This window comes from Suillus fuscotomentosus, assembly GCF_016647785.1.
Source record: "Suillus fuscotomentosus strain FC203 chromosome Unknown F5891scaffold_98, whole genome shotgun sequence".
Lineage (NCBI taxonomy): Eukaryota > Fungi > Basidiomycota > Agaricomycetes > Boletales > Suillaceae > Suillus > Suillus fuscotomentosus.
The window spans coordinates 16,720-40,841 of record NW_024539610.1 but is presented as its reverse complement, the minus strand read 5'-3'; the positions used below and the strand labels follow the sequence as shown (position 1 = coordinate 40,841).

Below are 24,122 nucleotides of genomic sequence, written 5' to 3'. Positions count from 1 at the left end.
ATGTATTCGTGCTTAAGTGGATATCATGACAAGATGAACGATGAAACTGAAATACTCGTGGACATTCAGCAATGCTTCTAGCAGCAGCAACAGGACAGGCCGCCTCCATGTTCGCCGGTGTCTACCTGAACTGCTACTGGTTGATGTTGCTGTTGCGTATTGGGATCCCGTGAAGTAGGGTCTTCATCACGTATCAAGGAGTGCTCACTCCCAGGAGCACCCGCTGCTGCATTACGCTGTAGATTTAAGTGAGACACCCAAGAAACAGTCATGACAAAATAACCGAGCGCACCTGTCGACCTTGAGTGAAAGGAACGTCAACAACAGGTGGTGTTGCATGATGGAGTGGTAGGGTAAATATGCGTCGTAGGTGAGTTTGAAGGTGGTGGTGGTGGCGGTGACTGGTGGTGAGGTGGGGGGTGGTCCAGGTCCAGGTCCAGGTCCAGGTTTAGGTCTAGGTGCAGGAACTGACTCAGGCCTCTTCGTCATAGCGAGCCTCAGTCTTTTGAGGCGCCCAGCCCGCTGTTCAAGTCTGGGCCCTGAAATCTGCGAATACTGTAATGAACTATGTGAGAGAGAACAGAAGGATACGCTCTTGAACACACTTGATGCATTCCATAGAAATTGGGTTCTGCATCATAGCCATCGTGATCTTGGCCGGGGATCTCTGTCTGCATAACTGAGTGACATCCGGGTGAGTATGATAGCGGCGGGCGACATCGCTGAAAAATTGCCGTTGGACCAATCAAGGCAGCTGGCCTTGGTAGATTCGTCGATAACGTCCATCTTGTATCTGTATGCTTCGAGGGCTTCATCGGCTTTACCTACCGAAAGGAAAGCTTGGCACCGTTTCTGGTGTGTCATAAGCAACAAGGACTCGAGATCCCAACCGAAGAGCTGCGCAAAGCACTAGGATATAAAAAGTATTATGTATGCATCATCTTGACGCACAACGGTCAAGTCCTGGTATTGGAAATGTATGTATTTCGATGAGACAGCACCTGAGTTGACAACGGCGGTGAGGTGATCGCACGTCATTAAAAGTTTTGATTCACATAGATATGTCTATTGTGGGAGTTGAAAAGATCAGGATCGACGACCAGGTATGGCCACACGATACTTACTTCCACGACACGACGCGTAAGAGGATCGATATTGGGATAAGCGGCAGCCAGGTCTTTGATGAGCAGCATTGCTTCCTCGTGTTGATCTGTGTTGAAGAGTGCGATGACCTGGAATACCGGATGAAGCAGATAGCGTGGAAGACGGATTGAATGTACCTTGATCAAGAGAAGAAATCAGTTGGTTTCTAAATCTTGGTTCGTGAACATAGATGCAACGTCAAATGCTACTCTCGCTTCTCGGACGTGACCTTTTCCGCAGAGGGCAATACCTTTGGAGATACAGCCAGTCAATGATGGCCTAATGTTGATTGACTATGTCACAGATGAAAGTTAGCCTTTCGTAAGAGGACAATGATGGGTGAGTCCATCCCACCTTGATTGCATCCTCAAGGGCGTGGTCCAAGTCGTGCTTCCGGGCCATAACGAACGAACGATTGGCATATGAAGTAAAGTCGTCGGCGTTGGTGTGGATCTCTTGGGTGAGGAGCTCTTCAGCGGTAGACAAATCCTCAGTTAGACAAGCATCGCGGGCTGTTGTGATGTCAAGGATCTGTACAAATGATGCTCGAGTTGCGTAATGAGTCAGAAATGGAAACTCGCCTTTGAATGAGCATCCTTTGGTATTGCTCACTCTGAAATCTTTTTGTCTGCACCTCCGCTGAGGATGTGCTTGCTGTCCACAGAGAACGTGACACAATTCGGGTAGGATGGATGCTGGAAGATGGTGATGGTTCGTTGATCTTAGAGCCGCCAGAGACGGACATGGTTGTCTCGAGATGCAGAAGCAACGAGAGTGCGGCCAGCGGGATGAATGACAATGGCGTTGATATGATCAGTGTGGCCTTCATAGGGATGACAGACCTGCTGCCAGGTTGATGTGTCCCACTCCCATATCATGCATTGCATCTTTGACAGATCACACTGGCGGATCATTGCATGGGACATGACACTCGTATGGACGCCTGATGGCACACGCCTTCTTTCAGGAAGCGGTAAATACATATGGGCCATGTCAATATTGAAGCCTGCTGCGATGGCAAGAAGTTCACCAGAAGGCGAATATTAATATTGAACGCAGAAGACAGTATGGGTAGCGTACTTGGTTGGATCTCCTTGCATCTGCCACGTTTTGGTACAACCGTGCTGTCATAGTATGAACCAGTGGCCAGCACCGTTCCATCCGGGGAAGAATCGATTCTATTGGACTTGGCTTCGATCGTTTGACTCGGTTTGAGTGATGGATTCGCCAATTTTACCGTGCCAGGCGATGACCTTTGCATTTTCATCACTTGCTATATTATTTGACCATTTCGTGACGCCTGCACCTTCCTGCCATGCCCTTCCATCTTCTTCAACACAACACCTATCTCCAGGTCCCAAAGACGAAGTGTCTTGTCGTCCGAGCCAGTAATCATTCGTCGTTTGTCGGGGAACACTGCGACTGCATCTACGGCACTCTCATGATCTTCAAAAGTTCGAATGGGTGTGGTGCTTGGAGTGAGCTGTGACATTTTACTGGAGCTTGATGGTGCTGAGCACGGCCGAGGGATTGTAGGTGTCTTTCTCTAAGTTAGAGGTGCATGTCTTGTGTGTTTGTATGTTACTTCACCGCGCTAACCTTCCTCGTTTAGGCTTCCATAGACGCCCAAGACACGAGGTAGTTTGCCATCACCGGCTCAGCAAGAATGCTCCCGATCAGTCATAATGGACTGCACTAGCTACATGCGTCCAACATTTGTCTTCACAGTTTCAAGCCCTGCCGAGACATCAAGCGAGCATCACACCTCTGCAACAAACTTTCAAGCCCAAGTCTTATGTCTCACTGACATGACCGCTCACCTTACAGCTCTGCATGTCTATGGTGCGTCTTGCTTGTTGATCACCGTCAGGAAGGCAACGTGTCCGATACTGTGCACCAAGATGATCAAGCTTTTGTTGCTTTCGCCTGCAGTTAATTCGAGCCCGAGAGCATCCATTACGCGCATCATGAATGAAAAAAAAATACAAGAACATTGTAGCAAACCGCAAAGTAGTCTCGATTCTACCATTTCCATCAGCATCAGTGGTCATCCGCGCTCGGCCACCCCCATCTAACGAGCCGAGTCGCTCGGTCATGCCACGGCTGTACTCTGCGACTAGCTAGTGTGGATATCGTAGAACCACGAGTGCTAACGAAGCCAGCTCCATTCGACTGAATGATAGCGTCGAGGAACGCTGGATGCCTGGGAACAGCCACAACGTCAGAATGAAAATTTGATATCTGGTCGGCTCACCATTGTCCATAGATCTCCTCTGTCCGCTCCGCTGCATAATCTACCCGCGTCCGCCCCAATGCCCTAACATCTGACCACCATTCCGGGTTCCTTTCGCCGCTTGTCATGATAACATGCGTGGCATCAATGCCTTTTCGTGTGTGAAGCTCTTTTTGCACCTCGGACACCCTGCGCGCAATGACAGACAACGGGGCGAAGCACTGGTCCACTGAAAACCCCTCGCATTGCTGGCTGAAGTCACCATGCCGTATGTGGATCGATATAATACTATCAAAAGTTAGATCTGTAGAATAACCTATCCCCGAAACTTTGACTCACGGGAGGTGTTAGTTTAGTTACTAGTACATTCATGGTGCGTCGGGCAAGCCCATCGACAAATTTTTCCATGCTCGCAGTCCATCGCATGTGTACAACTTCGTGAGTTGAGAGATCGTGAGATTTCGGATTCAAAACCATATTAAAATCAAATACTAGCCTCAGACTATCCCAGCTGCGACCAGAAAGTCTGGTTTTTCGAGAGTGCGGCGTTCGAGGACGGGATTGATCGACCGACGACAGCCCCGAGGACGACGGCAGCTCGGCAGCATGATGCGAGGTGTGTACATGGATTTTTTGCGAGACCAGCAATAAAGCTTGAAAGATATCCATACAAGGGATAGGCGGGCCTGATCAATCTTGTGCCAATACGAAGAGCACTGAACAAGAAGCAGCAGTTAGCAACTGTAGCATTGTCTTCTCCACCCCTCACCACGTTTCTTCCGTAGATTTATCTCTGCGGCGCTCATACAGTCTTTGAGCTGAATGCCTGCACGTTAGGGCACTGGAAACCGATACTAGGGCTGGAGTGGAAGCTGTCGTACACTGGCAAAAGGTGATTTTGCCAATTGGATCAGTGAGTACTTGACTACGTAAGCAGGCGGTCTGGCTCAAGTTTGCAACTGCAATGTGACAACCTGACGGAAGTGGCCTGTCGTGAGAATCGAGATTCCCGTACTATCCGGCCAGATTTTCAACTCCCGGAATTAACGATTCCCAGGTGCGTTACGTTCACGTTCTTCGCTTGACTCTGGCCTGGAAAGTTCCCAACTTATAGAGATGATAATCCAATACGAATCAACCCTGCAGGGATTTCCGTCAGCACGAACAACATTACTGCACACTCACTTCTGCACCCTGAGTGCTCAGTGCTGTGTTGTTTTGAAGGATTCTCGTCATCAGCAAGGATGGGAACGACATCGATAGCTTGCCAGGATCCTGTCTTATTCCAACTTGGTGGCGGCGACTGTTGTGCAGGAAGTGGCACTCGGGGCTCATAGTTTTTCTTGTCTGGTTCCGAATACATGAAAGAAGATTTTGGTAGGAGGACGGATGGACTCGGATTCTGCCGCCGCCTGACTGTTCAGTGCAGCGAACGTGATTAGTTCAAACAAGTCTGAAGGCCTGCACGTATGAGTGCATGCTACTTTCCATTACACATGTTACGAGCTCAGCGCTGTGGCTTTCCCTTTGTCCTCGGGCCTGGTAATTCTGTTCTTCCTGATGTGGGCAGGGGATGTTGTGCATAGGGCGCGGAAATGTAACTGGTACCTTGATGGCCGGCCCTACTAGGGTCCACACTGACCAGGGTCATTCCATGGTGATCCACCGACTCGCAAGGTGGATATCTGGCTGCCTTGCTCTCTGTTATGCTTACGGCTGCATCGAATCAGATATTTTTTTGCTGACGCTATAAATCTGGCGGTCTTTTCCCCCCGATTGCTCTGGACATGCCCACCCGATAGCGATGAGTGATATTCTCCTCTATCTCATCTCGACACTGTTCTCCCGGTGCCATTACCTAGTTTCTATCACTCACAGAAGTCGAGATAATTGCGGTGAATCTTAAGGTGGTATCTTGATTTTACTCATATTAATCCAAACGTTCACATTCCTGTGTCCTGACATCGTCTTCCCTGATATTTTGCAACCTGCTGGTGATTATGACATACGCATACCACGTACTTGATCGCAAAACCGACGATTCTTGTCTCACTCTGCCTCTGGTTGCCCCAACTTCACGACGAGTGACGTCGCCCTAACGCTGCGGTTCAGTACCATCGATCTCGGCGCATTCTTCTGCTTCTCACAATCACATCTGAGAAATTTTTGATGGAACGATGTTGTCGGTGGGCAACTGACCAAGTCAGCCTCCACGACCACGTTGATGGAACGGGAGTCGAAACCCGCCTCTGAGAGAATTAGTAATTACTGCCAACCTTCGTATCTCAAGATGTATGTTTACAAGGGTGAGGATCTTTTTGACCACAAGACCGGTGATACTGACATAGTAGTGCTTCAAAATTTCTTTCGTAGGATCATCTTCTTGATAATTCGTTATAGCGATCGCATGAGGGCGAGCATAGATGTTGGTCTCTCGACAATAGAGAATAACTGACTTCGTTACGTGGAGGGAGGCAACATGTATTATAAATCCAACAATTGGCAATGCTCCGTTCTTACAATCGGATCAAGCTCAAGTGGTGGGCGCAACACCAATTGGAAATCGTTTTACAATATGTAGATGAAATTTTGAAACCTGAGTCGCATTCAACACATTGTCGTGCTTCGGGGTCAGTATCGATTTCAAGACATTGTGAATGCGAATACTCAAACAATGGGTTCGGGACATAGTACCAGTAGTTGCTATTATAACTAGTGAGACAATCATAATATGGCAATTGCGGACGATCGGGTATGTAACTCCATGGCGCTTTCCGACACGGCATGAAAAAATTTGAATCTCTTGTTCTCTGCCTCATCGCCGAAACCGTGACAGAGACCACACTAGGCTCTGCTGGGCTGCGCACCGCCAACAATCCAGTTCTTGGTGCCACAGCCCGATACTTTCTCTGAATCCACGGGCCTCGAGTTGACCAGGGTCCAACAGCCAATGAATCATGGTTCGTTCATTCCGACACGACCGGGATGGAAGAATATCTCAGCCCCGAGGCATAACTACTCCGTGACGACAACATGGCACGAGCCCATCTGGTCATGGTGGAAACCTGTGTGTTAGTGCCTATCTGCAAGGCTGTTGTGAAGGTAATAGTGATGAGTCTCATTGTCTTAGGTCAAATATCGGCAACAACAACCCGGATCAAGCCTCATGGAAAGTTTCTGCCTTTGTCTTCCACAACTTTTCACCGCAAGTTACACTAGTCTCTACAAAGACGCTTTTCACGCGACATTCGTCCGAATTTTAACTGCCCGATCGGCTCACCCGGCGTATTATGTCTCAACGGTACATATAATCGAGGACAAATCTTATGGACTAATGTCCCACTGTCGCATGATAAATAAGCCTGGTAACAAGTGCAACATCCTTCTGTTCTTCTTGGCCGTGTCTTCTTCTATCGCCATTCCTGTGGTGGTGACGACTGTCACATAATATGCAGTTTATCAAGAACTTGACACGAGGATTTCCGACTATTACTGGCATACGATGGTTCAACCTTTCTGTCCTCGTTATCACACCAGCCCTTTCCCTGTACGGCTTGCTATATGTTCCTATCCTTCAGAAGACTGTCGTTTGCACTATCCTCTATTACATTTATTCCATGCTCGGTAGGTACTCGGCAATAGTCATCTCTTCTGATTGCTGAATTCGCTTCGCTAGGCATCACCGCTGGTGAGTAGTGAAAATACTCGCAACGAGATAGCATTGAAACGTGTTACTCTAGGGTACCACCGGCTTTGGTCGCACAGATCGTATAATGCTTCGTTCCCTTTGCAGGTATTCCTTATCCTTGCGGGAGCGAGTGCAGTGCAAGGCTCGTGTTACTGGTGGGCACGCCGACATCGTTCTCACCACAGACATACCGACACCGACTTTGACCCTTATAACTCGGAACGTGGCCTCCTCTGGACGCACATCGGATGGATCATTTTCGAGTCGGACTTGAAAACGGGACCAGCCGATATTTCTGACTTGCGTAAGGATTCTCTCGTACAATGGCAGCACCGATGGTACTTTGTTATCTTGACTATTTTTGGCTATTTGCTTCCAATGGTCATTCCTGGCTTGTTATGGGGAGACTGGAAAGGCGGATTCTTTTTCGTTGGTGCCCTTCGCATGACCGCGTGCCATCATGTGAGCTTCATCTTGTTCATCAAAGGCAAAGCTTAACCTTCATCTTAGAGCACTTTTTGTATCAACTCCGTTGCTCACTATCTCGGCAGCACACCATACGATGACAAGCACTCGCCGCGTGATCACCTTATATCCGCTATCCTTACGATGGGGGAAGGGTACCATAATTTCCACCACCAATTTCCCATGGACTACAGGTAGCAGTTGACCTCCATTGTGCCGTTCTCAGTTCTATTTACGAGTCTGGCCTTTCCACCAGGAATGCATTCCGATGGTACCAGTATGACCCTACTAAGTGGTTCATCGCTATGTGCCATTCCCTCGGGTTCGCCTCCCATCTCCGTGTCTTTCCCAGCAACGAAATTGAAAAGGGTGCACTCACGATGAAGCTCAAGGCTCTCAAGGACGTTCAGGACTCGATTGAATGGCCTGTACCCCCGCAGGAATTGCCCATTGTGACGTGGGAGACATGTGAGCAAACGCTATCCAATACAAAAAAATTCCTGAAAAAGTACAAATTTCTGTCAATAGTCCAGGAAGAATCCCAGACTCGCACTCTTCTCCTCATCTCGGGTTTTATTCACGACGCATCCTTTTTCTTTGATAGCCATCCGGGAGGACCCGCTCTGCTCACACGAAACTCTGGAAATGACATGACTGCCTCCTTTTTCGGTGGCATCTATGCCCACTCTCACGCAGCGCACAACGTGTGTATCATGCTTCTGTTCGCTTATCTAACGATGCTAATGATTGACTCTCATACTCGTTGGCCGCTGCGAATACATAATACTCCATTACATAGCTCCTTGCGATGATGCGCGTGGGCATCCTTGCCGGTGGTGTAGAAGTGCCAGCAGAGCATGCCATCCCACCCAGTCAGCAACTTGTGATCCGTACTGGTGCCTCTCATTAAAGACACAGCCACTTGACCCAACATGTGTCCAGTTCGTTAGACAACCCGCCTGTGTATTAATGTGATCCTTCATCTTAAAACATACGAGTATCTATAGCGTAAATATCCAAATTTGTAGCTTCTATCCCAGTTTTCGACCCCACTAGATCATCCTATGTATTTTCTCTTACACTTCGTTACTACTCGCCCCTTGCTTTCCTTCTATTCTGTACATACTAATCTGGGTCCGATGTTGTGTGACTGTTGTGCACTAAAACATCATGCCATGAATTAGACAATGCTCACTGCGGTAATAATGCCATCTCATTCTCGTCGGAATGGGATGAAATTAGTGTCGCTCAGTGTCCTTCATTATAGGCTTATGGCATTGCAAGTTGCAACGGGGTAGGTGACATTCGCGATTGCTACCTGTGCGAAATGGACAGGTTTTAGCGTTGCCCGTATTCAACCTTTTATCGCAGAGCTGAGCCAACCCGGATCGAAGTTTCAAGCGATTGATCAAGATCAACATTGCAATTGCACATGCACGCAGAAACACGTCTCATTAACGTTTTAACACTCGCTATGTTATGTAAAGTGAAATCCTCGTATCGACAAGCCGTAATAATCCATAACTAACTTTCAAGGTCTACCGATTGCGTAATGAATTGCCCCGGATGCCTCGTGTCGACCAGTTTAAAATCTTCCACCTTGGTCTAAACTCAGACTACGTCCTTCAGACCACCACACGTCAACTGCTTGAAGCCTTTGAAGTTTTTGAAACATGTCGGAACCAACAGCAGCACAGCTCAAGGACGAGGGCAACGATTTCTTTAGGAAGCAAGACTATGTTGGGGCATTAGCAAAATACACCGAGGCTATTGCTCTGGATGACAAGAACGCTGTTCTTTACGCGAACAGGGCTGCTTGCCATCATGGGTTGAATAGGTGATGTTACAGTTATAGAGCTGCGGTAAAAATAACTGACTGCAATCTTTAAATAGATACCTAGATGCTGTCGATGACGCAAAGATGGTACTGATGCTCAGTATCGTATACATGGAAAAATCTCAATGCGTCGTGATTTAGGCTACGCAAATTGATCCAGGTTATGCAAAAGGGTGGTCACGACTAGCAGCATCTCGAGACGTAAGTCCTTTTGCGCTCCCTTCTCGTCTGATCTGACGTCGTGCATAGGCTCTTGCGGAGTGGGACCGAAGTGCTGAAGCGTGGCAGAAGGCACTGGATGCACTCCCCAAAACCAACCTCAGTCCCGCAGAGCAGCGACAGAAAGATCAATATAGTGCCGGTCTGGATGCAGCCACAACCCGTAGCAAGACCACAGAGAGCCCATCTGTTTCTCGTTTCAAAGGAGAAGATGCCAATCTTCCTTGGAAAATCGCGACGGAGATGCTTCCTGAACTCCGGAAAGGGGGTCCCGAAAAATACTCTAGCAGTGTGAGTTTCACTTTGTAATGTTGCGCACCATCGCTGAATAGTGGTACCTTTCATGTAGGCTTGGGTGATTTCATATGCATACGAGGTATGTTTGCGCCTTTCTATGTAATAAGGTCCTATTGACATTTACTAGGAATTCACGAAAGGGGTGGCATTTATGAATGAATTCAAATCAATTCCTCACCCTCAAGCTCCAGGAGGCTTTGCCTACGGCGGAAATACGATGGTGAGTCCAAGCCGCTTTCTTCAGCTTGCAATATCATGGTACCTAACATGTATAGGGCTTGACGTATTTGACCAATGGTTTGATGCGTGACGAGCGCGCGTTCCATCTAGATGGCCCCGACTGGATTACCAAGTACAATAACCAAGGCAATCTTATTCTAGCATTGCATGAGGAATCACACTGACTGAGCTTCAGTCAAATTCGAAGCTACGGCTCGCCAAGCCTGGCACTCCGACGGGGTCGAAAATATCAAGCAACTGGCACAGAAACGCCTGAAGGAAAAGGGATGGAATGATGTACGCCCCGCTTTGTCGGTGACAGTTCGGTGCGTCGTATGAGCTTCGTACTGTAATATTTATGGATCGTTCGGTGCAGTGCATGGATAATGAGGGGCATGTTGGACGGCCATCTGAGAAACAAACCTGACACCGGTGTTCAGTTCTTGAAACGGGCTGTCGACTTGCTTGAATGGGGTCGAAATGTTTGGAAGAATGTTCACAAGGATGATCGTGGAGCGATTTTCCAGGATACATTTTTGCGAGGCGTGCGTAGCTTGCACCTGAAGATGTTTATGAACGTGCGTTGCGAGTCATGTTACTTTGGGTACTTGTTTAATCGAATGATAGGCTTACAGCGCCGATCCTGGCTTGAACTCCAAGTTCCCCCTTGAACATCTGAAAGAAGAGGCTGAAGATCTGCTCAAAGAGATTGAGATAGCATCAAAGAACCCTAGTAAGGAGGAAGTTGACCCTGGCATGGTATCGTCTTTCTGTATATATCCTGCTGCAGTTGCTTATACGTATGTCTTTGTCTGTTTCCCCGCGCTTCCGTTCCTTTCTCATGATTACCTTGCTTTTAGGATGATAGGATTCTATCATGCACAGACAGCTCGGCACAGCGATGACGTTCTCGCATGTATTAGCTTTGCGAATGGGGCAAGTGCATACTTGCAGGCAGCTAAAACGTACCCCGAGGACGACGAATTCCATGCATGTAAGTGACCAACACAGACTCGCACGCGTGTTTTACAAGTGTTTCCCAGTTTACTTGAGCTGCGCTATGGATTGTATGCGAAACGCCGGTCTCCCTATTCGCGACTTCAACCTAGCTGCCGTTACTTTACGTGCAGCCGTGCCCAAGATGATGAAGATATGGACAGTCTCTGCTCTGCAGCAAGGCGGACGAGACGAGAAAATACAAGCAAACTTGCGCAGCGCAGATGAGATGATGAAGCTTGTCGCCGAAGGGAAGTTGACACTGGAAGATCCTGTGCCTTTGTGATCATTGGGATTTATGCATTTTTATACATACTAACTCGTGTAATTGTACGCTCTTGTGCTTTCTATAAAAGTAACTTTCACGGAAGATATGGGGACCCCTCTGCAGATGCGCAACCCGTGGCAGGGGGATAATAATGATGCTCAGGCCGCTACTGAAGCACTTGTAGGATGCAGTGCCTGGCTGAATCCATAGATCCGAGATATGTTCTCATTCAGTAAAAAAAAGTAACCATAGTGCAGGATACCCAAAAATCGAGAAAACTCAGTTAAGCGTCTTGGTCAAGAATAGTGGTGGCATAACTAGTAATTCGACCAGTGTTCGATTCGCAAACATCTCGAGATCGACGTCCGCGCGTGGATGAGGTCGGAGCCTCATGATACGAGTGACCAATTGGCCCGCCGAATTCCTGATAACACTGAGATATGCAGCCGGATTATAATCCATTAGACTACATGTTCGTGATAGAACATAAGAGTATAGAGTAGTCACGTTTGTTGTATGATATTCAGAAAAGAATTGTATATTTGCTTTTAATTTGGGTCGGCTGCAATGTATAAGTAACTTTGTATTTACTTCTATTTATTCTAGGCATACGAGTTGGGCGTTGGACTGGGGCGTTGGGCATTTACTCCCCTATTAAATGCCCTGGATGCCTCGTGTCGACCAGTTTAAAATCTGGCTTCCACCTTGGTCCAAACTGCGGTCCTTCATACCACACGTCAACTATTTGAAGCCTTCGAAGTTTTTGAAACATGTCGAAACCGACAGCAGCTCAGCTCAAGGATGAAGGCAACGAGTTCTTCAGAAAGCAAGACTACGTTGGGGCATTAGCAAAATACACTGAGGCTATTGCTCTGGATGATAAGAATGCCATTCTATATGCGAACCGCGCTGCTTGCCAGTATGAGTTGAATAGGTGAGGTTACAGTTATAGAGCTGCAGTAAAAATAACTGACCATAAATTTCAAATAGATACCTAGACGCTGTCGATGATGCGAAGATGGTACTGATGTCAGCATCGTATACGTGGAGAAAACATTAATGCGTCTTAGGCTACGCAGATTGATCCAGGCTATGCCAAAGCGTGGTCACGACTAGCAGCATCTCGAGGCGTAAGTCCTTGCGCGCGCGATGCTCCCCTCTTGCCTAGTCTGACATTCGTGCATAGGCCCTCGCAGACTTTGAGGGAAGTGCTGAAGCGTGGCAGAAGGCACTGGATGCACTTCCAAAAACCAACCTCAGTCCCGCAGAGCAGCGGCAGAAAGATCAGTATGGTGCTGGTCTGAATGCAGCCCAAACCCCCCAAACCCGTGGCAAGACCTCAAAGAACCGATGTATTGCTAGTGTCAACCTCGATGATGGCAATCTCCCTTGGAAAATTGCGACAGAGATGCTTCCCGAACTCCGGAAAGCGGGTCTCGACCAATTTTCTAGCAGTGTGAGCTTCACCTATAATGTTGCATACCACCGCTAAACAGTGTACTTTTTATGTAGGCTTGGGTGATTTCATATGCATACGAGGTATGTTCGCGCCTTTCTATGTAATGAGGTCCTATTGACATTTACTAGGAATTCACGAAAGGGGTAGAATCTATGAATCAATTGAAATCAATCCCTCACTCTCAAGCTCCAGGAGGCCTTTCCTATCACGGAAATCTGATGGTAAATTCGGGTTGTTTTCTTCGGCTTGCAATCTCATGGTACCTAACATGTATAGGGCTTGACGTATTTGACCAATGGTTTGATGCGTGACGAGCGCGTGTTCCATCTAAATCACCCCGATTGGATTACCAAGTACAATAACCAAGGCAATCTTATTCTAGCATTGCGTGAGGAGTCACACTGACCGAGCTTCAGTCGCATTCGAAGCTACGGCTCACCAAGCCTACTCCGGCGGGGTCGAAACTATTAAAGAACTGATACAGAAACGGCTGAAGGAAAAGGGATGGAATGATGTACGCCCCGCTTTGTCGGTGACAGTTCGGTGCGTCGTATGAGCTTCGTATTGTAATATCTATTAATCGTCCAGTGCAGTAAATGGATAATGAAAGGCATGCTGGAAAGCCATCTGGGTGGCAGACCTGACACCGGTGTTCATTTTTTGAAACGAGCTGTTGACTTACTTGAATGGGGACGACTTGTTTGGAAGGATGTTCACAAAGATGATCGTGGAGTGATTTTCGAGGATACGTTTTTGCGAAGCGTGCGTAGCATGCACCTCATGATGTCTATGAACGTGCGTCGCGAGTCATGTTTCTTTGGGTAGCTGTTTAATCGCATGACAGGCTTACAGCAGCGGCCCTAGCTTGAACTCACATCTTGAACATCTGAAGGAAGAAGCCGAAGACCTTCTCAAAGAGATTGACATCATGATAGCATCAAATAACCTCAGTAAGGAGAAACTTGACCCTGGCATGGTATCGTCTTTTTGTGTTTATCCTGCTGCAATTGCTCATAAGTATGTCTTTGTCTGTTTCCCTGCGCTTCTGTTCCTTTCTCATGGTTGCCTTACTTTTCAGGACGATAGGATTCTATCATTCACAGAAAGCTCGATACAGCGATGGTGTTCTCGCGTGTATTAGCTATATGAATGGGGTAAATGCATACTTGCAGGCAGCTAATACATACCCCGAGAATGACGAATTCCATGCATGTAAGTGACCAACACAGACTCGCACGCGCAGTTCACCACTGTTTCCCAGTTTACTTGACCTGCGCTATGGATTGTATGCGAAATGCCGGTGTCTCTATTGGCGACTTCAACACAGCTGCCATTGCTTTACGGGCAGCCGTGCCCAAGATGATGAAGATATGGGCGTTCTCTATTATGCAGCGAGGCGGGCGAGACGAGAAAATACAAGCACACTTGCGCAGAGCAGATGAGATGATGAAGCTTGTCGCTGAAGGAAAGTTGACACTAGAAGATCCTGTGCCTTTCTGATCATTGGGATTGATGCATTCTTGTACATACTACTCGTGTAATTGTATGCTCTTGTGCTTTACATGGCCATCTAAGTATCTTCCACAGAAGATACGGGGACCCTTTTGCAGATGCGCCACCCGTGGCGGGGGATGATGATACTATCCCTTCCACTGCAATCGGCACCCCACAGAAGTCGGCACTTTCACAAAACTCGTATTTCTAGCTACTTAAACACAAAATTCTTAACATCTGTATCATTCTCTCTCTAATACAACTCATTACGAGGTTGAACGACCACGATTAAAGCAGAATTGAGTGAGATAGTCGAAAGTGCCGAAGTCACGCAGAAATGTCACCTGCCGATACATGCCATGACGGAGTTTCAAATTGCACCCCACTTTGGAAGTGCCGACTGGTGCAGCGCTGCGCGTCCGCATTCGCAAGTTTAAGTTAGCAGCGGTAGACGAGGAAAGCTGCGAGCTTCGTCAGACCCGACATATGAGCCACGCATTCAGGTTTCAATTCAGAGAATTTCAAATGGGTTATACTGCAGCAAAAGAACAGAATGTGAGTCGTGTTTCTGTCATGTTACAATACACATGGTCTCCCTATATATCCACCTCGATTTTACAACTACGGCACTAATAACAGTCGCCCTCGTACTTAGGTATATCTACTATTCAATACTATACTTGCTCATTCGAACGAATACTAATTGACCTTGCCCACTTGCTTGACTGCCGAACTGACTTTAAAATTGGCCTACGTGACATATCATGACTCACAGTGACATTTGCGTGACTGCCGACTTCTGTGGGGTGCCGATTGCAGTGGAAGGGATAGTACTCAGGCCGCTACTAGAGCAGTTGTAGGATGCAGTGCCTGTAGATCTGAGATATGTTCTCATTCGGTAAAAAAGTAACCACAGCAGACGCACTCAAAAACCGAGAGATAACTCAGGTAAGTATCTTGGTCAAAGAACAGTAGACAGAAGAAAGACATGACTAATTCAACCACTGTCCGATTCATGGACATCTCAAGATTGACGTCCGCGCATGGATGAGGTCGGAGCCGATACGAGTGACCAGTTGACCCGCCGAATTCCTGATAACACTTGGAAGATAGCCGGATTTGCATATAATCTATTGAACTATTTGTTCGTGATAGAACATAAGAGCATAGAGTGGTCACGTTGAGTCGCTACGGTTCGATCTTCCGCGACACTTGAATATTTAGAAGTCCGATCAAAGTATTGCAGGTGATGTCACACTCAACACATTCGCTTGCTTGAAACAGTTACTCGAGTACGACTACGAACGAAGAACGACCATTCATCGGCATTCGGGCGACAGTGGAGCTCCCGCAGGCCATGAGGCTCTACAGTCACATGCACGGCGGCGATGGTCATCGAGACGGGGAAGTTTGAGGTATCCTCAATACGGACTGTATTGCCTGGTATCTTGGACGGGAGTTGGGCAAGAAGGCAGTGCGTGAAACGATGCTCATACTTCGGAACGTCAGACAGCAAGCCAGGCGAGGACGTATCAGGCGTGATCCCCCGAAAATATGTTTCCTGTTGACAGTATAATTTTTTCTTATTTTTGCAATGACGAGGAGAACTGACGTTATCGTCAGATTCATCACCTTCCGTGAAAGCTTGTCGAAAACGCTGGGATCAAGGCCGAAGTTCTTGGCCATCACCTTTTTGGGCATATGAGCCAGCCAGTTTGAAAGGAGGAAGGTGTTGTCCTCTGAGAAGTTTCCGTTAGCGTGAACGCATCCACCTTTGCTGACACCCTGAATGGAATAAGGTTGACCTTTTGGTGCGTACCAGATATTTTTCTTGGTCAGATTAGCCTCATAAGCACCTCCATCATCAAGAATTGTGCACCTCCAGCCGCCCAGTAAGGGCATGTACGCCCATTCCATTTCACGATGCCCATGAAGCTCTCGGACAGCTTCCTCATCGAAACGCGTATCTACTCCCGCGAGCTCGGTGGAGGTCGGGTCATCTGCGGACTGTAGTCTGACGTGCCCATTTTCCATCTTCAATATGCATATGCGAGTCTGCGAATGACTATTTGAGCGAAGGGAGAGTTGGTTCGTCGAAGGAGGGTGTATGAGATTAGGAACTTGCTTGTCATGCTCAGGATTCCGAGGCTCGATGATATTGGAACCGCGATCACCGCGACGGGGCTCGGGAGGATAGTTGACTACGCATGGCTATCTGTGACAACTTGTGCTGGTCACTTTCAATCAGCCTTTCAGAATTTGTATGTGCGTAGAGATGAGGATGGTGCCATGCGATGACATTTGTATACTAAGTAAGTTAAAGTTACCACATGCGCCAATGCACATTCATGACTAGATAATAGCTTCTCCTACTATCTTAGGCCTTACTATGATCTTCTGGGTTTGAGAACGGGTCTTCTTCATCATCCTGGTTAACATAGATGAGTTCCACGAGGAGTTGTAGTGGAATGCTCGATTCCATACCTGTTCCTGCTCTTTCTTCTTCAAAATCCCTGTACGCTGCTCGCGCCCATGTTCGACTAGTTCTGGGTTCTTCGTGATCTTTCCCTTGACCTCCTCTTGTAAGCCGCCGAGCTTGTCTCCAAGACCCTACAACGCGACGCAACTCGACTTCGTTCAACTCTGAGATGTGGTAGATGTAAACTTACTGCTCCCTGTCCGTACAAGGGACCGAGCCCGATAGCTCCCGCGTGTCTTTGCGGCGGAAGCTGACTGTCGGCAAGAGGTTCAGACGTTGGTTGAGTTGAGGCTTCGGTGGAAGACGCATTGGACGTTCTGGGTTGGGTGTTAGTGCCTATGGCACACGGGTGGGCAGTCGACGAGGACATCGCGCTTCTCGTAGTTATCAATTAATTTAAGTTGGGTGGGAGAGTAGAATGTCATGGTTTGCCTGGGCTTTATACTCTTCGAGTGGCTTTGCAGTGTCGATATTAAAATAATCGTGACGTCAATGGATACTATAGTTGTCTGACGTCACTCTGCAGACCTGGCCGATGTAGCGACCACCGATTGGATCTGGAAATACTCCAAGGTCGCCCCAGTTGTGTTGCCCTCTCACACGGTACACCCACTCTGCTAGGTTGATACAAATTGTCATCAAAGCTTTCAACGTCACTAGCACCTATCATGATGGTGCTGCTTCTGGCATCATGATGTTCGATCACTTCGATTGCGCTTGTGTGGTTATAAAGCAGTTGAGCAGGGTGTTTCAGAGTCATGATACATACAGAAAATGATGAGTAGGTGTAAATTGATTATGATCAGTTTATACAGACCGTTTCGTCACTACCGTGAAGTGGTGGTGATGGAATCGGAGGAGAGGATGGGAATAACAACATCAATTTCGACCAAGTCGCATACGTATGCAGGAGGTTAGATGTACTACGATTAGGTTGGGGGATATATTACGATGAAGTTAGGAGAGTCTGCCCTAGCCACCCAATCGAAGCCCGGGAAGATGTTGCTAATCGTCATAGGTGCTTCGGGCGCTCAAAGAATTCACACACTGTTGACTATCTTCCTCCATCATGGATGCTTCAAAGATAAGACGGTATATCAACCGATTCCGAATCCTCATTATCGGAAGAGCGAATGCAGGAAAAACCACCATCCTGCAGAGGGTTTGTAATACACGGAGAACCCAGAAATATACAACAACGCCGGTGAAAAGGTGTGGTCCATGATATCAGTGTACTACTAGTAGGACTGATTGACTAATGAACTTTGAAAATTAGGTCGATCCCGCCGTATTGATGGCATCTAGAGAGGTAAGGCGTGTTCTCATGCTAGTAACATCACTTGACCAATTTCCAGCGCGGAGTGCATGATATCGAAAATGAGATGGTCTTTCGAAGTAACCCTGGATTTGTCTTTCATGATTCACGCGGGTTTGAGGCTGGAGGACAGTCCGAGTTTGATAAAGTGAAGGCTTTTATCACACGTCGTTCTAACGAAAGACTCGGTTTGCGTAACCGAATCCATGTGATATGGTAATTGGTCGATTTTCAGCGTGCGCCATCTCACATCTTTGGCACAGGTACTGCATTCCTATGGATGAGGATGCCAGGTCTTTCACGGAAGCGGAAGTCAAGTTTTTTACGCAATGCAACACTGGAAATAGTAAGCCTTTCTGTCTGCCGTTCGTGTGTCATTGACTCACTCACAATTCTCAGTTGCAGTAATAGTGTTGTTCACTAAGTTTGACGCTCTCTACGACGATGAATTTGCAGAACTGATAAGTAAGGGAGCATCGAGAAAAGACGCTGAAGTGCTGGCCCCGCAGCATGCCAAAGAAGCATTCGAGAATGGGCCACAACTAAAGCTTTTGTACAACCGCAAGGGCAACCAACATCCTCCAAGATGTCACATATGCCTGGCAGGTAAGTCCACTAATTCTCGAGCTGCTAATAAGCAATTCATTGCTTATCTTTGCTCTCCGACATTTAGATATGGACAAGGACGACGCAGACTGCGGGATACTTATCGAATGCACGGCCAAAACTCTGGATGATGATACCCTCAAACAAATGTTTATCTCAACTCAGCGGACCAATGTGGAGTTGTGCATGAGATACGCAGTCGAAATGTAACTCCTCAAACCTCACTCATCTGTGACGAGATAACTCACTGTGCATCGAGAGGACTTGCAGAGCATCTTGACTTCTCCAAGACAATCTCGTCGCGCATATCTGCGAGGTCCGAATGCCAGATTGTAAACAAGTTGGGTCGATGGTTTCCAGCGACTCCAGTGAGAATGTAGGAATTTTTGAGAACTCTCCATTTATATTTCATGCTTAGATTTAGACAGTATTAACGTCTGAACATCTCTGTCAGGATGCTGACTTAAGGCATCGCTGTTCCCTTGACAGGACGTGAGTGTGTTGATCATCTGTCGAGCCCGAGCCTCGCTGATCCCTTGACAGGGTGTGAGTGTGTTGATCCTGTGTTGAGCTCGAGCCTCGCTGATCCAAGACGTCGCTGATCCCTTGACAGTATGTGAGTGTGTTGATCCTGTGTTGAGCTCGAGCCTCGCTGACCGAAGACGTCGCTGATCCCTTGACAGTGGGTGAGTGTGTTGATCCTGTGTCGAGCTCGAGCCTCGCTGACCGAAGACGTCGCTGATCCCTTGACAGGCTGTGAGTATGTTGATCCTGTGTCGAGCTCGAGCCTCGCTGACCGAAGACGTCGCTGATCCCTTGACAGGCTGTGAGTATGTTGATCCTGTGTCGAGCTCGAGCCTCGCTGACCGAAGACGTCGCTGATCCCTTGACAGTTTGTGAGTGTGTTGATCCTGTGTCGAGCTCGAGCCTCGCTGACCGAAGACGTCGCTGATCCCTTGACAGCGGGTGTGTGCTGATCCTGTGTCGAGCTCGAGCCTCGCTGACCGAAGACGTCGCTGATCCCTTGACAGCATGTGAGTGTGTTGATCCTGTGTCGAGCTCGAGCCTCGCTGACCGAAGACGTCGCTGATCCCTTGACAGGTTGTGAGTGTGTTGATCCTGTGTCGAACTCGAGCCTCGCTGACCGAAGACGTCGCTGATTCCTTGACAGGATGTGAGTGTGTTGATCCTGTGTTGAGCTCGAGCCTCGCTGACCGAAGACGTCGCTGATCCCTTGACAGTATGTGAGTGTGTTGATCCTGTGTCGAGCTCGAGCCTCGCTGACCGAAGACGTCGCTGATCCCTTGACAGGCTGTGAGTGTCTTGATCCTGTGTCGAGCTCGAGCACTGATGTCTTGCTAATCACAGTATGCAAGTAGATTTATCCTGGACTATTTCTGCCTTTTGATTATGATTCGTCAGTGTTGCCGCCCCGAAGAAGATCAGATGTGGTCCACGTTACGACTCGGATTTTCGGCATGTCCCATTGCTCACAGCTCACGCACACAATTCTCACCTGAAAAATTCACTAGCCCTCTGGGTCGTCAACATTGGAGAAGATTTTGCAGCTTGGTTCTGGTGAGATTCTATACCACATCGCAATGAATCTGCTGATTATTGATCATAAGCTGCTGTCATTATTTTCGAAAACACTTTCTATCTTTGGAGCCAGCAACGTGGTGGACTTGGGCAATCTGTTCACCCTGTTCGTGTTGCTCTTCAGCAGTACATGGGGTCTCCCAATGCGGCTGCCGTCAGGGAAGCTCTGAGCTCTGCCGTTCGCACATATGAAGCGGATTTCTCACTTGATACCAGGATCGGCCAAACGCTCTCAGAAGAAGGCGGAGTTAATCGACACAATTATTGAAGTTATTTTACAGCACCGCTTGCGTATGTGATATCTGATGCAGTTGTCACAAGGCCCGCTGATATATTCGTGTTCAGCAAGACCTGAAGTCTAAGCAATACGACGATATCCGGAAGATTAGGCTCAGTGAATTGGTGTTTCTTGACGGGCTCATGTCATGTCCGTGGAGGTGGTCAAGGAGGTGGAACTGTATGAAAGTTGTATGATCAAGCAAGTGGCGGTTTTTATGTCGTGGTGGACGCGCGCGCGATGGACAATGTCCTACTCATTTCGGACGATGTTGTAATTTTCCTCAAAGAAAACAAATGTATATTTCCATTCGATTACTTTAGCGTTGGCTGGATCGGCGGTGGCATGGTACACAGCGACGCGCTTTCGCATTATACGTCCTGGTTGCATGGATGAACAGCGGCATTGCTACAAAACGTATCAAAAGTGCATTCTCAGCGCGCACTAGCGTGCTGTCGGTAGACCAACCCTGGTACTGACAGAACAATCAGTACACGAATAGCGATTCAAATAAGAGCGGACACTTACTACCATCGAGAATCTCGAATCAACCCCAGGCGGTTACGAAGCACATGAACTGCATAAGCCTCGCTAGGCGAGTGAGTGCCTTTGGAGTGTCAGCTGCTGAGCAGGATATCATCTGATATCTCCATCGCTGTCATCAAAGGATATGATCATTTTCAATGAAGACCAGAAGTATCCCATTAATTTTACTGAGTGGTGACCAGGGCGTCACGGTGGTGAATGACAAGAACTGATCGATGAATTTCCCCTAACTGCTCAGCACGTCTACATGTTGGTTGAAAGGAATCCTAGAGGCATATATGCATAAGGATCCGATGCGTTGAAGTAGGAGGATGGAAGTTCAGGATGAGTTACCACCGCGACACGTTATTTTTGCGGCATCGATGACTCTGAGCCTGCAGTTGCGTAGTGAGAAGATGATAGACGCGATCCTCACCGGAACGATGAACCTATAGACGGCATCAACTAAGGGCTGCTCAATTCTAAAAGTTCGAGTTCACTTGGATTCAAGCGCCGTCAGACCTTGTCCCAAACAAGACTTGTACCTAAACCTTACGGCGCGCAGCCCCAACACCTGGTATAGTAAGATACTGCAGATGCGCAACCCGTGGCGGGGGTATAATGATACTCAGACCATTACTAGAACAGTTGTAGGATGCAGTGCTTGACTGAATCCATATATCTGAGATATGTTCTCAGGTCGTCTCATTTTTAGTTCGTAGTAACAGTCCAACTAGTAATTACTCACAGTCATGCTGGGTCACTTGAGGCTTCACTTGCTCACGCAGCGTACTTGCACATGCGTCACCAGCACCATCAACGCTGCAGTGGACATCACAGCCATATCAAGGCGAATTCAAAATAAGCGATCCCTACGAGGGACAGTACACATTCCCTTCCAATCGATTTCAGACTGAGCGTGCAATTTTGGTTCTGATATCGTACCTAACTCGTAAATTTCACGCGACGTTATTCTTCGTGGAAGACAACGAAATAGCAGATGTAATCATGAATGACAACAAATGAGATATTATAATCTAAGTACACTGATTGTATGACTTGGCGTGGGCTTGATGAAATTTAAGACGGAGCAAGGTCACAAGTTCGCACAGCGAACCCCTAGTTATTATATAAGCCAGGCTGGTCACGAGTCTACTACATCTAAGTATATTATCATGCTTGGGCCACTCGAAGAGTTCACATACTGTTACCTTCCTCCATTATGGATACCTCAGAGATAAGACATAAAATGCGCTTCCGAATCCTCATTATCGGAAGAGCGAATGCAGGAAAAACCACCATCCTCCAGAGGGTTTGTAATACACGAGAGAACCCAGAAATATATGACAGCAACGGGGAAGAGGTGCGAAACATGATACCAGTGTACTACTAGGAGAACTGATTGACCAATGGACATTGGAACTCAGATCGATCCCGCTGTGTTGATGGCATCTAGAGAGGTATGGCATGTTGTTTGTTGTACGTAGTAACATAACTTGACGAGTTTTTAGCGCGGAGTGCATCATATCGAGAACGAAATGGTGTTTGCAAGCAACCCGGGATTCGTATTCCACGACTCACGTGGGTTCGAGGCAGGAGGACAGTCCGAATTCAAAAAGGTGAAGGATTTTATCGCAAGTCGTTCTAAGAAGAGCCGTTTGAGTGATCGAATCCATGTCATATGGTATTTGGTCAATTTTTGGCGTGTGTTGTTTTACATCTTTTGCATAGGTACTGCATTCCGATGGATGAGGATGGCAGATCTTTCACGGAAGCGGAAGTCAAGTTTTTTTCTCAGTGCGACACTGGAAGCAGTAAGTTGTTGGATCTCTATCTACCTTCGCGTATCATTGATTCATTCCCAATCCTCAATCTTCAGTTGCAGTAATGGTGTTGTTTACTAAATTTGACGCTCTCTACGACGATGAATTTGCAGAGCTGATAAGTAAGGGAGTATCAAGAAAAGATGCTGAAGCGCTAGCCCCGCAGCATGCCAAAGAAGCATTCGCCAATGGGCCACAACTAAAGCTCTTATACAACCGCAAAGGCAACCAACGTCCTCCAAGATGCCACATATGCTTGGCTGGTAAGTTGACTAATTCTCGAGCTGCTACTGCTTATATCTCCTCCCGACATTTAGATATGGACAAGGAGAATGCAGACTGTGGGATACTTATTGAACGCACGGCTGACATTCTGGACGATGATACGCTGAAACAGATGTTTGTCTCAACTCAGCGGACCAACGTTGAGCTGTCCGTGAGATATGCAGTCGAAATGTAACTCCTCAAACCTCACTTATCTGTGACGAGAGACAACTTACTGTATATTGAGAGGACTTGCACGACATCTTGACTTCTCCCAGATATTATCATCACGCATATCTGAGAAATCCACGCGCACAATTGTAGACGAGTTGGGTGGATGGTTTCCAAACACTTCTGTGAGATTGTAAGAATCTTCGAAAACTCCTCATTTGTATTCGGCGCTTACTTTTAGGCAGCACTAATATCCGATCATCATTGCCAGAATGCTGACCTGAGGCATTGCTGATTTCTTAACAGGGTGTGCGTATGTTCATTCTCTGTCGAGCTTGAGCCACGCTGACCGAACGCGTCCCTGTTCCCCTAACAGGATGTGAGTGTGTCGATCCTCTGTCGAGCTTGAGCCTCGCTGACTGAACACATTGCTGATCCCTTGACAGGAGGTGAGCGTGTTGATCCTGTCGAGCTCGAGCCTTGCTGACTGAACACGTCGCTGATCCCTTGACAGTATGTGAGTGTGTTATATTCTCCTGAGCTCGAGACTTGCTGACTGAACACGTCGCTGATCCATTGACAGTATGTGAGTGTGTTATCTTCTCCTGAGCTCGAGCCTCGCTGATCCATTGACAGTACGTAAGTGTATTGATTCTCTGTCGAGCTCAAGCCTCGCTGACAGAACACATCTCTGATCCCTTGACAGGTTGTGAGTGTCTTGATCCGCTGTCGAGCTCGAGCCTCG

At 47.6% G+C, this 24,122-nt stretch overlaps 8 protein-coding genes across 8 annotated transcripts; 5 read left to right on the top strand and 3 right to left on the bottom strand.

Moving 5' to 3' along the window:
- Positions 1–193: 193 nt before the first annotated feature.
- On the bottom strand, positions 194–2,635 carry F5891DRAFT_1282058 (uncharacterized protein; the record flags this gene model as incomplete). The annotated part of the gene is made up of 9 exons (XM_041370517.1): positions 194–236; positions 293–555; positions 606–671; positions 829–897; positions 952–1,065; positions 1,125–1,280; positions 1,341–1,436; positions 1,498–1,674; positions 2,450–2,635. The coding sequence occupies 9 exons, from the start codon at positions 2,633–2,635 to the stop codon at positions 194–196; spliced, it is 1,170 nt and encodes a 389-aa protein (XP_041219065.1).
- A 548-nt stretch (positions 2,636–3,183) lies between these two features.
- F5891DRAFT_985838 (uncharacterized protein) lies at positions 3,184–4,739 on the bottom strand (the record flags this gene model as incomplete). Its single annotated transcript, XM_041377657.1, has 5 exons — positions 3,184–3,346; positions 3,398–3,565; positions 3,639–3,664; positions 3,716–4,029; positions 4,562–4,739. The coding sequence occupies 5 exons, from the start codon at positions 4,737–4,739 to the stop codon at positions 3,184–3,186; spliced, it is 849 nt and encodes a 282-aa protein (XP_041219064.1).
- Positions 4,740–6,710: 1,971 nt separating this feature from the next.
- F5891DRAFT_771053 (uncharacterized protein) lies at positions 6,711–8,755 on the top strand. The gene is made up of 7 exons (XM_041373199.1): positions 6,711–7,000; positions 7,053–7,064; positions 7,117–7,526; positions 7,575–7,723; positions 7,786–7,997; positions 8,058–8,233; positions 8,329–8,755. The coding sequence occupies exons 1-7, from the start codon at positions 6,826–6,828 to the stop codon at positions 8,437–8,439; spliced, it is 1,245 nt and encodes a 414-aa protein (XP_041219063.1). The 5' UTR covers positions 6,711–6,825; the 3' UTR covers positions 8,440–8,755.
- A 447-nt stretch (positions 8,756–9,202) lies between these two features.
- Positions 9,203–11,383, top strand: F5891DRAFT_1131246 (uncharacterized protein; the record flags this gene model as incomplete). The annotated part of the gene is made up of 12 exons (XM_041364643.1): positions 9,203–9,357; positions 9,379–9,391; positions 9,508–9,567; positions 9,616–9,876; positions 9,935–9,961; positions 10,010–10,102; positions 10,158–10,248; positions 10,298–10,427; positions 10,478–10,679; positions 10,729–10,901; positions 10,962–11,095; positions 11,145–11,383. The coding sequence occupies 12 exons, from the start codon at positions 9,203–9,205 to the stop codon at positions 11,381–11,383; spliced, it is 1,578 nt and encodes a 525-aa protein (XP_041219062.1).
- Positions 11,384–11,986: 603 nt separating this feature from the next.
- Positions 11,987–14,556, top strand: F5891DRAFT_1282054 (uncharacterized protein). Its single transcript, XM_041370516.1, has 12 exons — positions 11,987–12,299; positions 12,356–12,386; positions 12,436–12,495; positions 12,552–12,821; positions 12,878–12,904; positions 12,953–13,045; positions 13,101–13,212; positions 13,241–13,367; positions 13,418–13,619; positions 13,669–13,841; positions 13,903–14,036; positions 14,086–14,556. The coding sequence occupies exons 1-12, from the start codon at positions 12,136–12,138 to the stop codon at positions 14,322–14,324; spliced, it is 1,632 nt and encodes a 543-aa protein (XP_041219061.1). The 5' UTR covers positions 11,987–12,135; the 3' UTR covers positions 14,325–14,556.
- A 436-nt stretch (positions 14,557–14,992) lies between these two features.
- F5891DRAFT_985834 (RmlC-like cupin domain-containing protein) lies at positions 14,993–17,167 on the bottom strand (the record flags this gene model as incomplete). Its single annotated transcript, XM_041377656.1, has 8 exons — positions 14,993–15,068; positions 15,092–15,188; positions 15,340–15,448; positions 15,625–15,879; positions 15,951–16,519; positions 16,707–16,746; positions 16,803–16,928; positions 16,988–17,167. The coding sequence occupies 8 exons, from the start codon at positions 17,165–17,167 to the stop codon at positions 14,993–14,995; spliced, it is 1,452 nt and encodes a 483-aa protein (XP_041219060.1).
- Positions 17,168–17,866: 699 nt separating this feature from the next.
- Positions 17,867–18,928, top strand: F5891DRAFT_985833 (GTP-binding protein; the record flags this gene model as incomplete). Its single annotated transcript, XM_041377655.1, has 6 exons — positions 17,867–17,959; positions 18,074–18,106; positions 18,153–18,328; positions 18,376–18,458; positions 18,518–18,718; positions 18,786–18,928. 6 exons carry the CDS (start codon positions 17,867–17,869, stop codon positions 18,926–18,928), a joined length of 729 nt encoding a protein of 242 aa, XP_041219059.1.
- Positions 18,929–22,368: 3,440 nt separating this feature from the next.
- On the top strand, positions 22,369–23,402 carry F5891DRAFT_962890 (uncharacterized protein; the record flags this gene model as incomplete). The annotated part of the gene is made up of 6 exons (XM_041375949.1): positions 22,369–22,482; positions 22,547–22,579; positions 22,631–22,803; positions 22,851–22,933; positions 22,999–23,205; positions 23,260–23,402. The coding sequence occupies 6 exons, from the start codon at positions 22,369–22,371 to the stop codon at positions 23,400–23,402; spliced, it is 753 nt and encodes a 250-aa protein (XP_041219058.1).
- Positions 23,403–24,122: the final 720 nt, after the last annotated feature.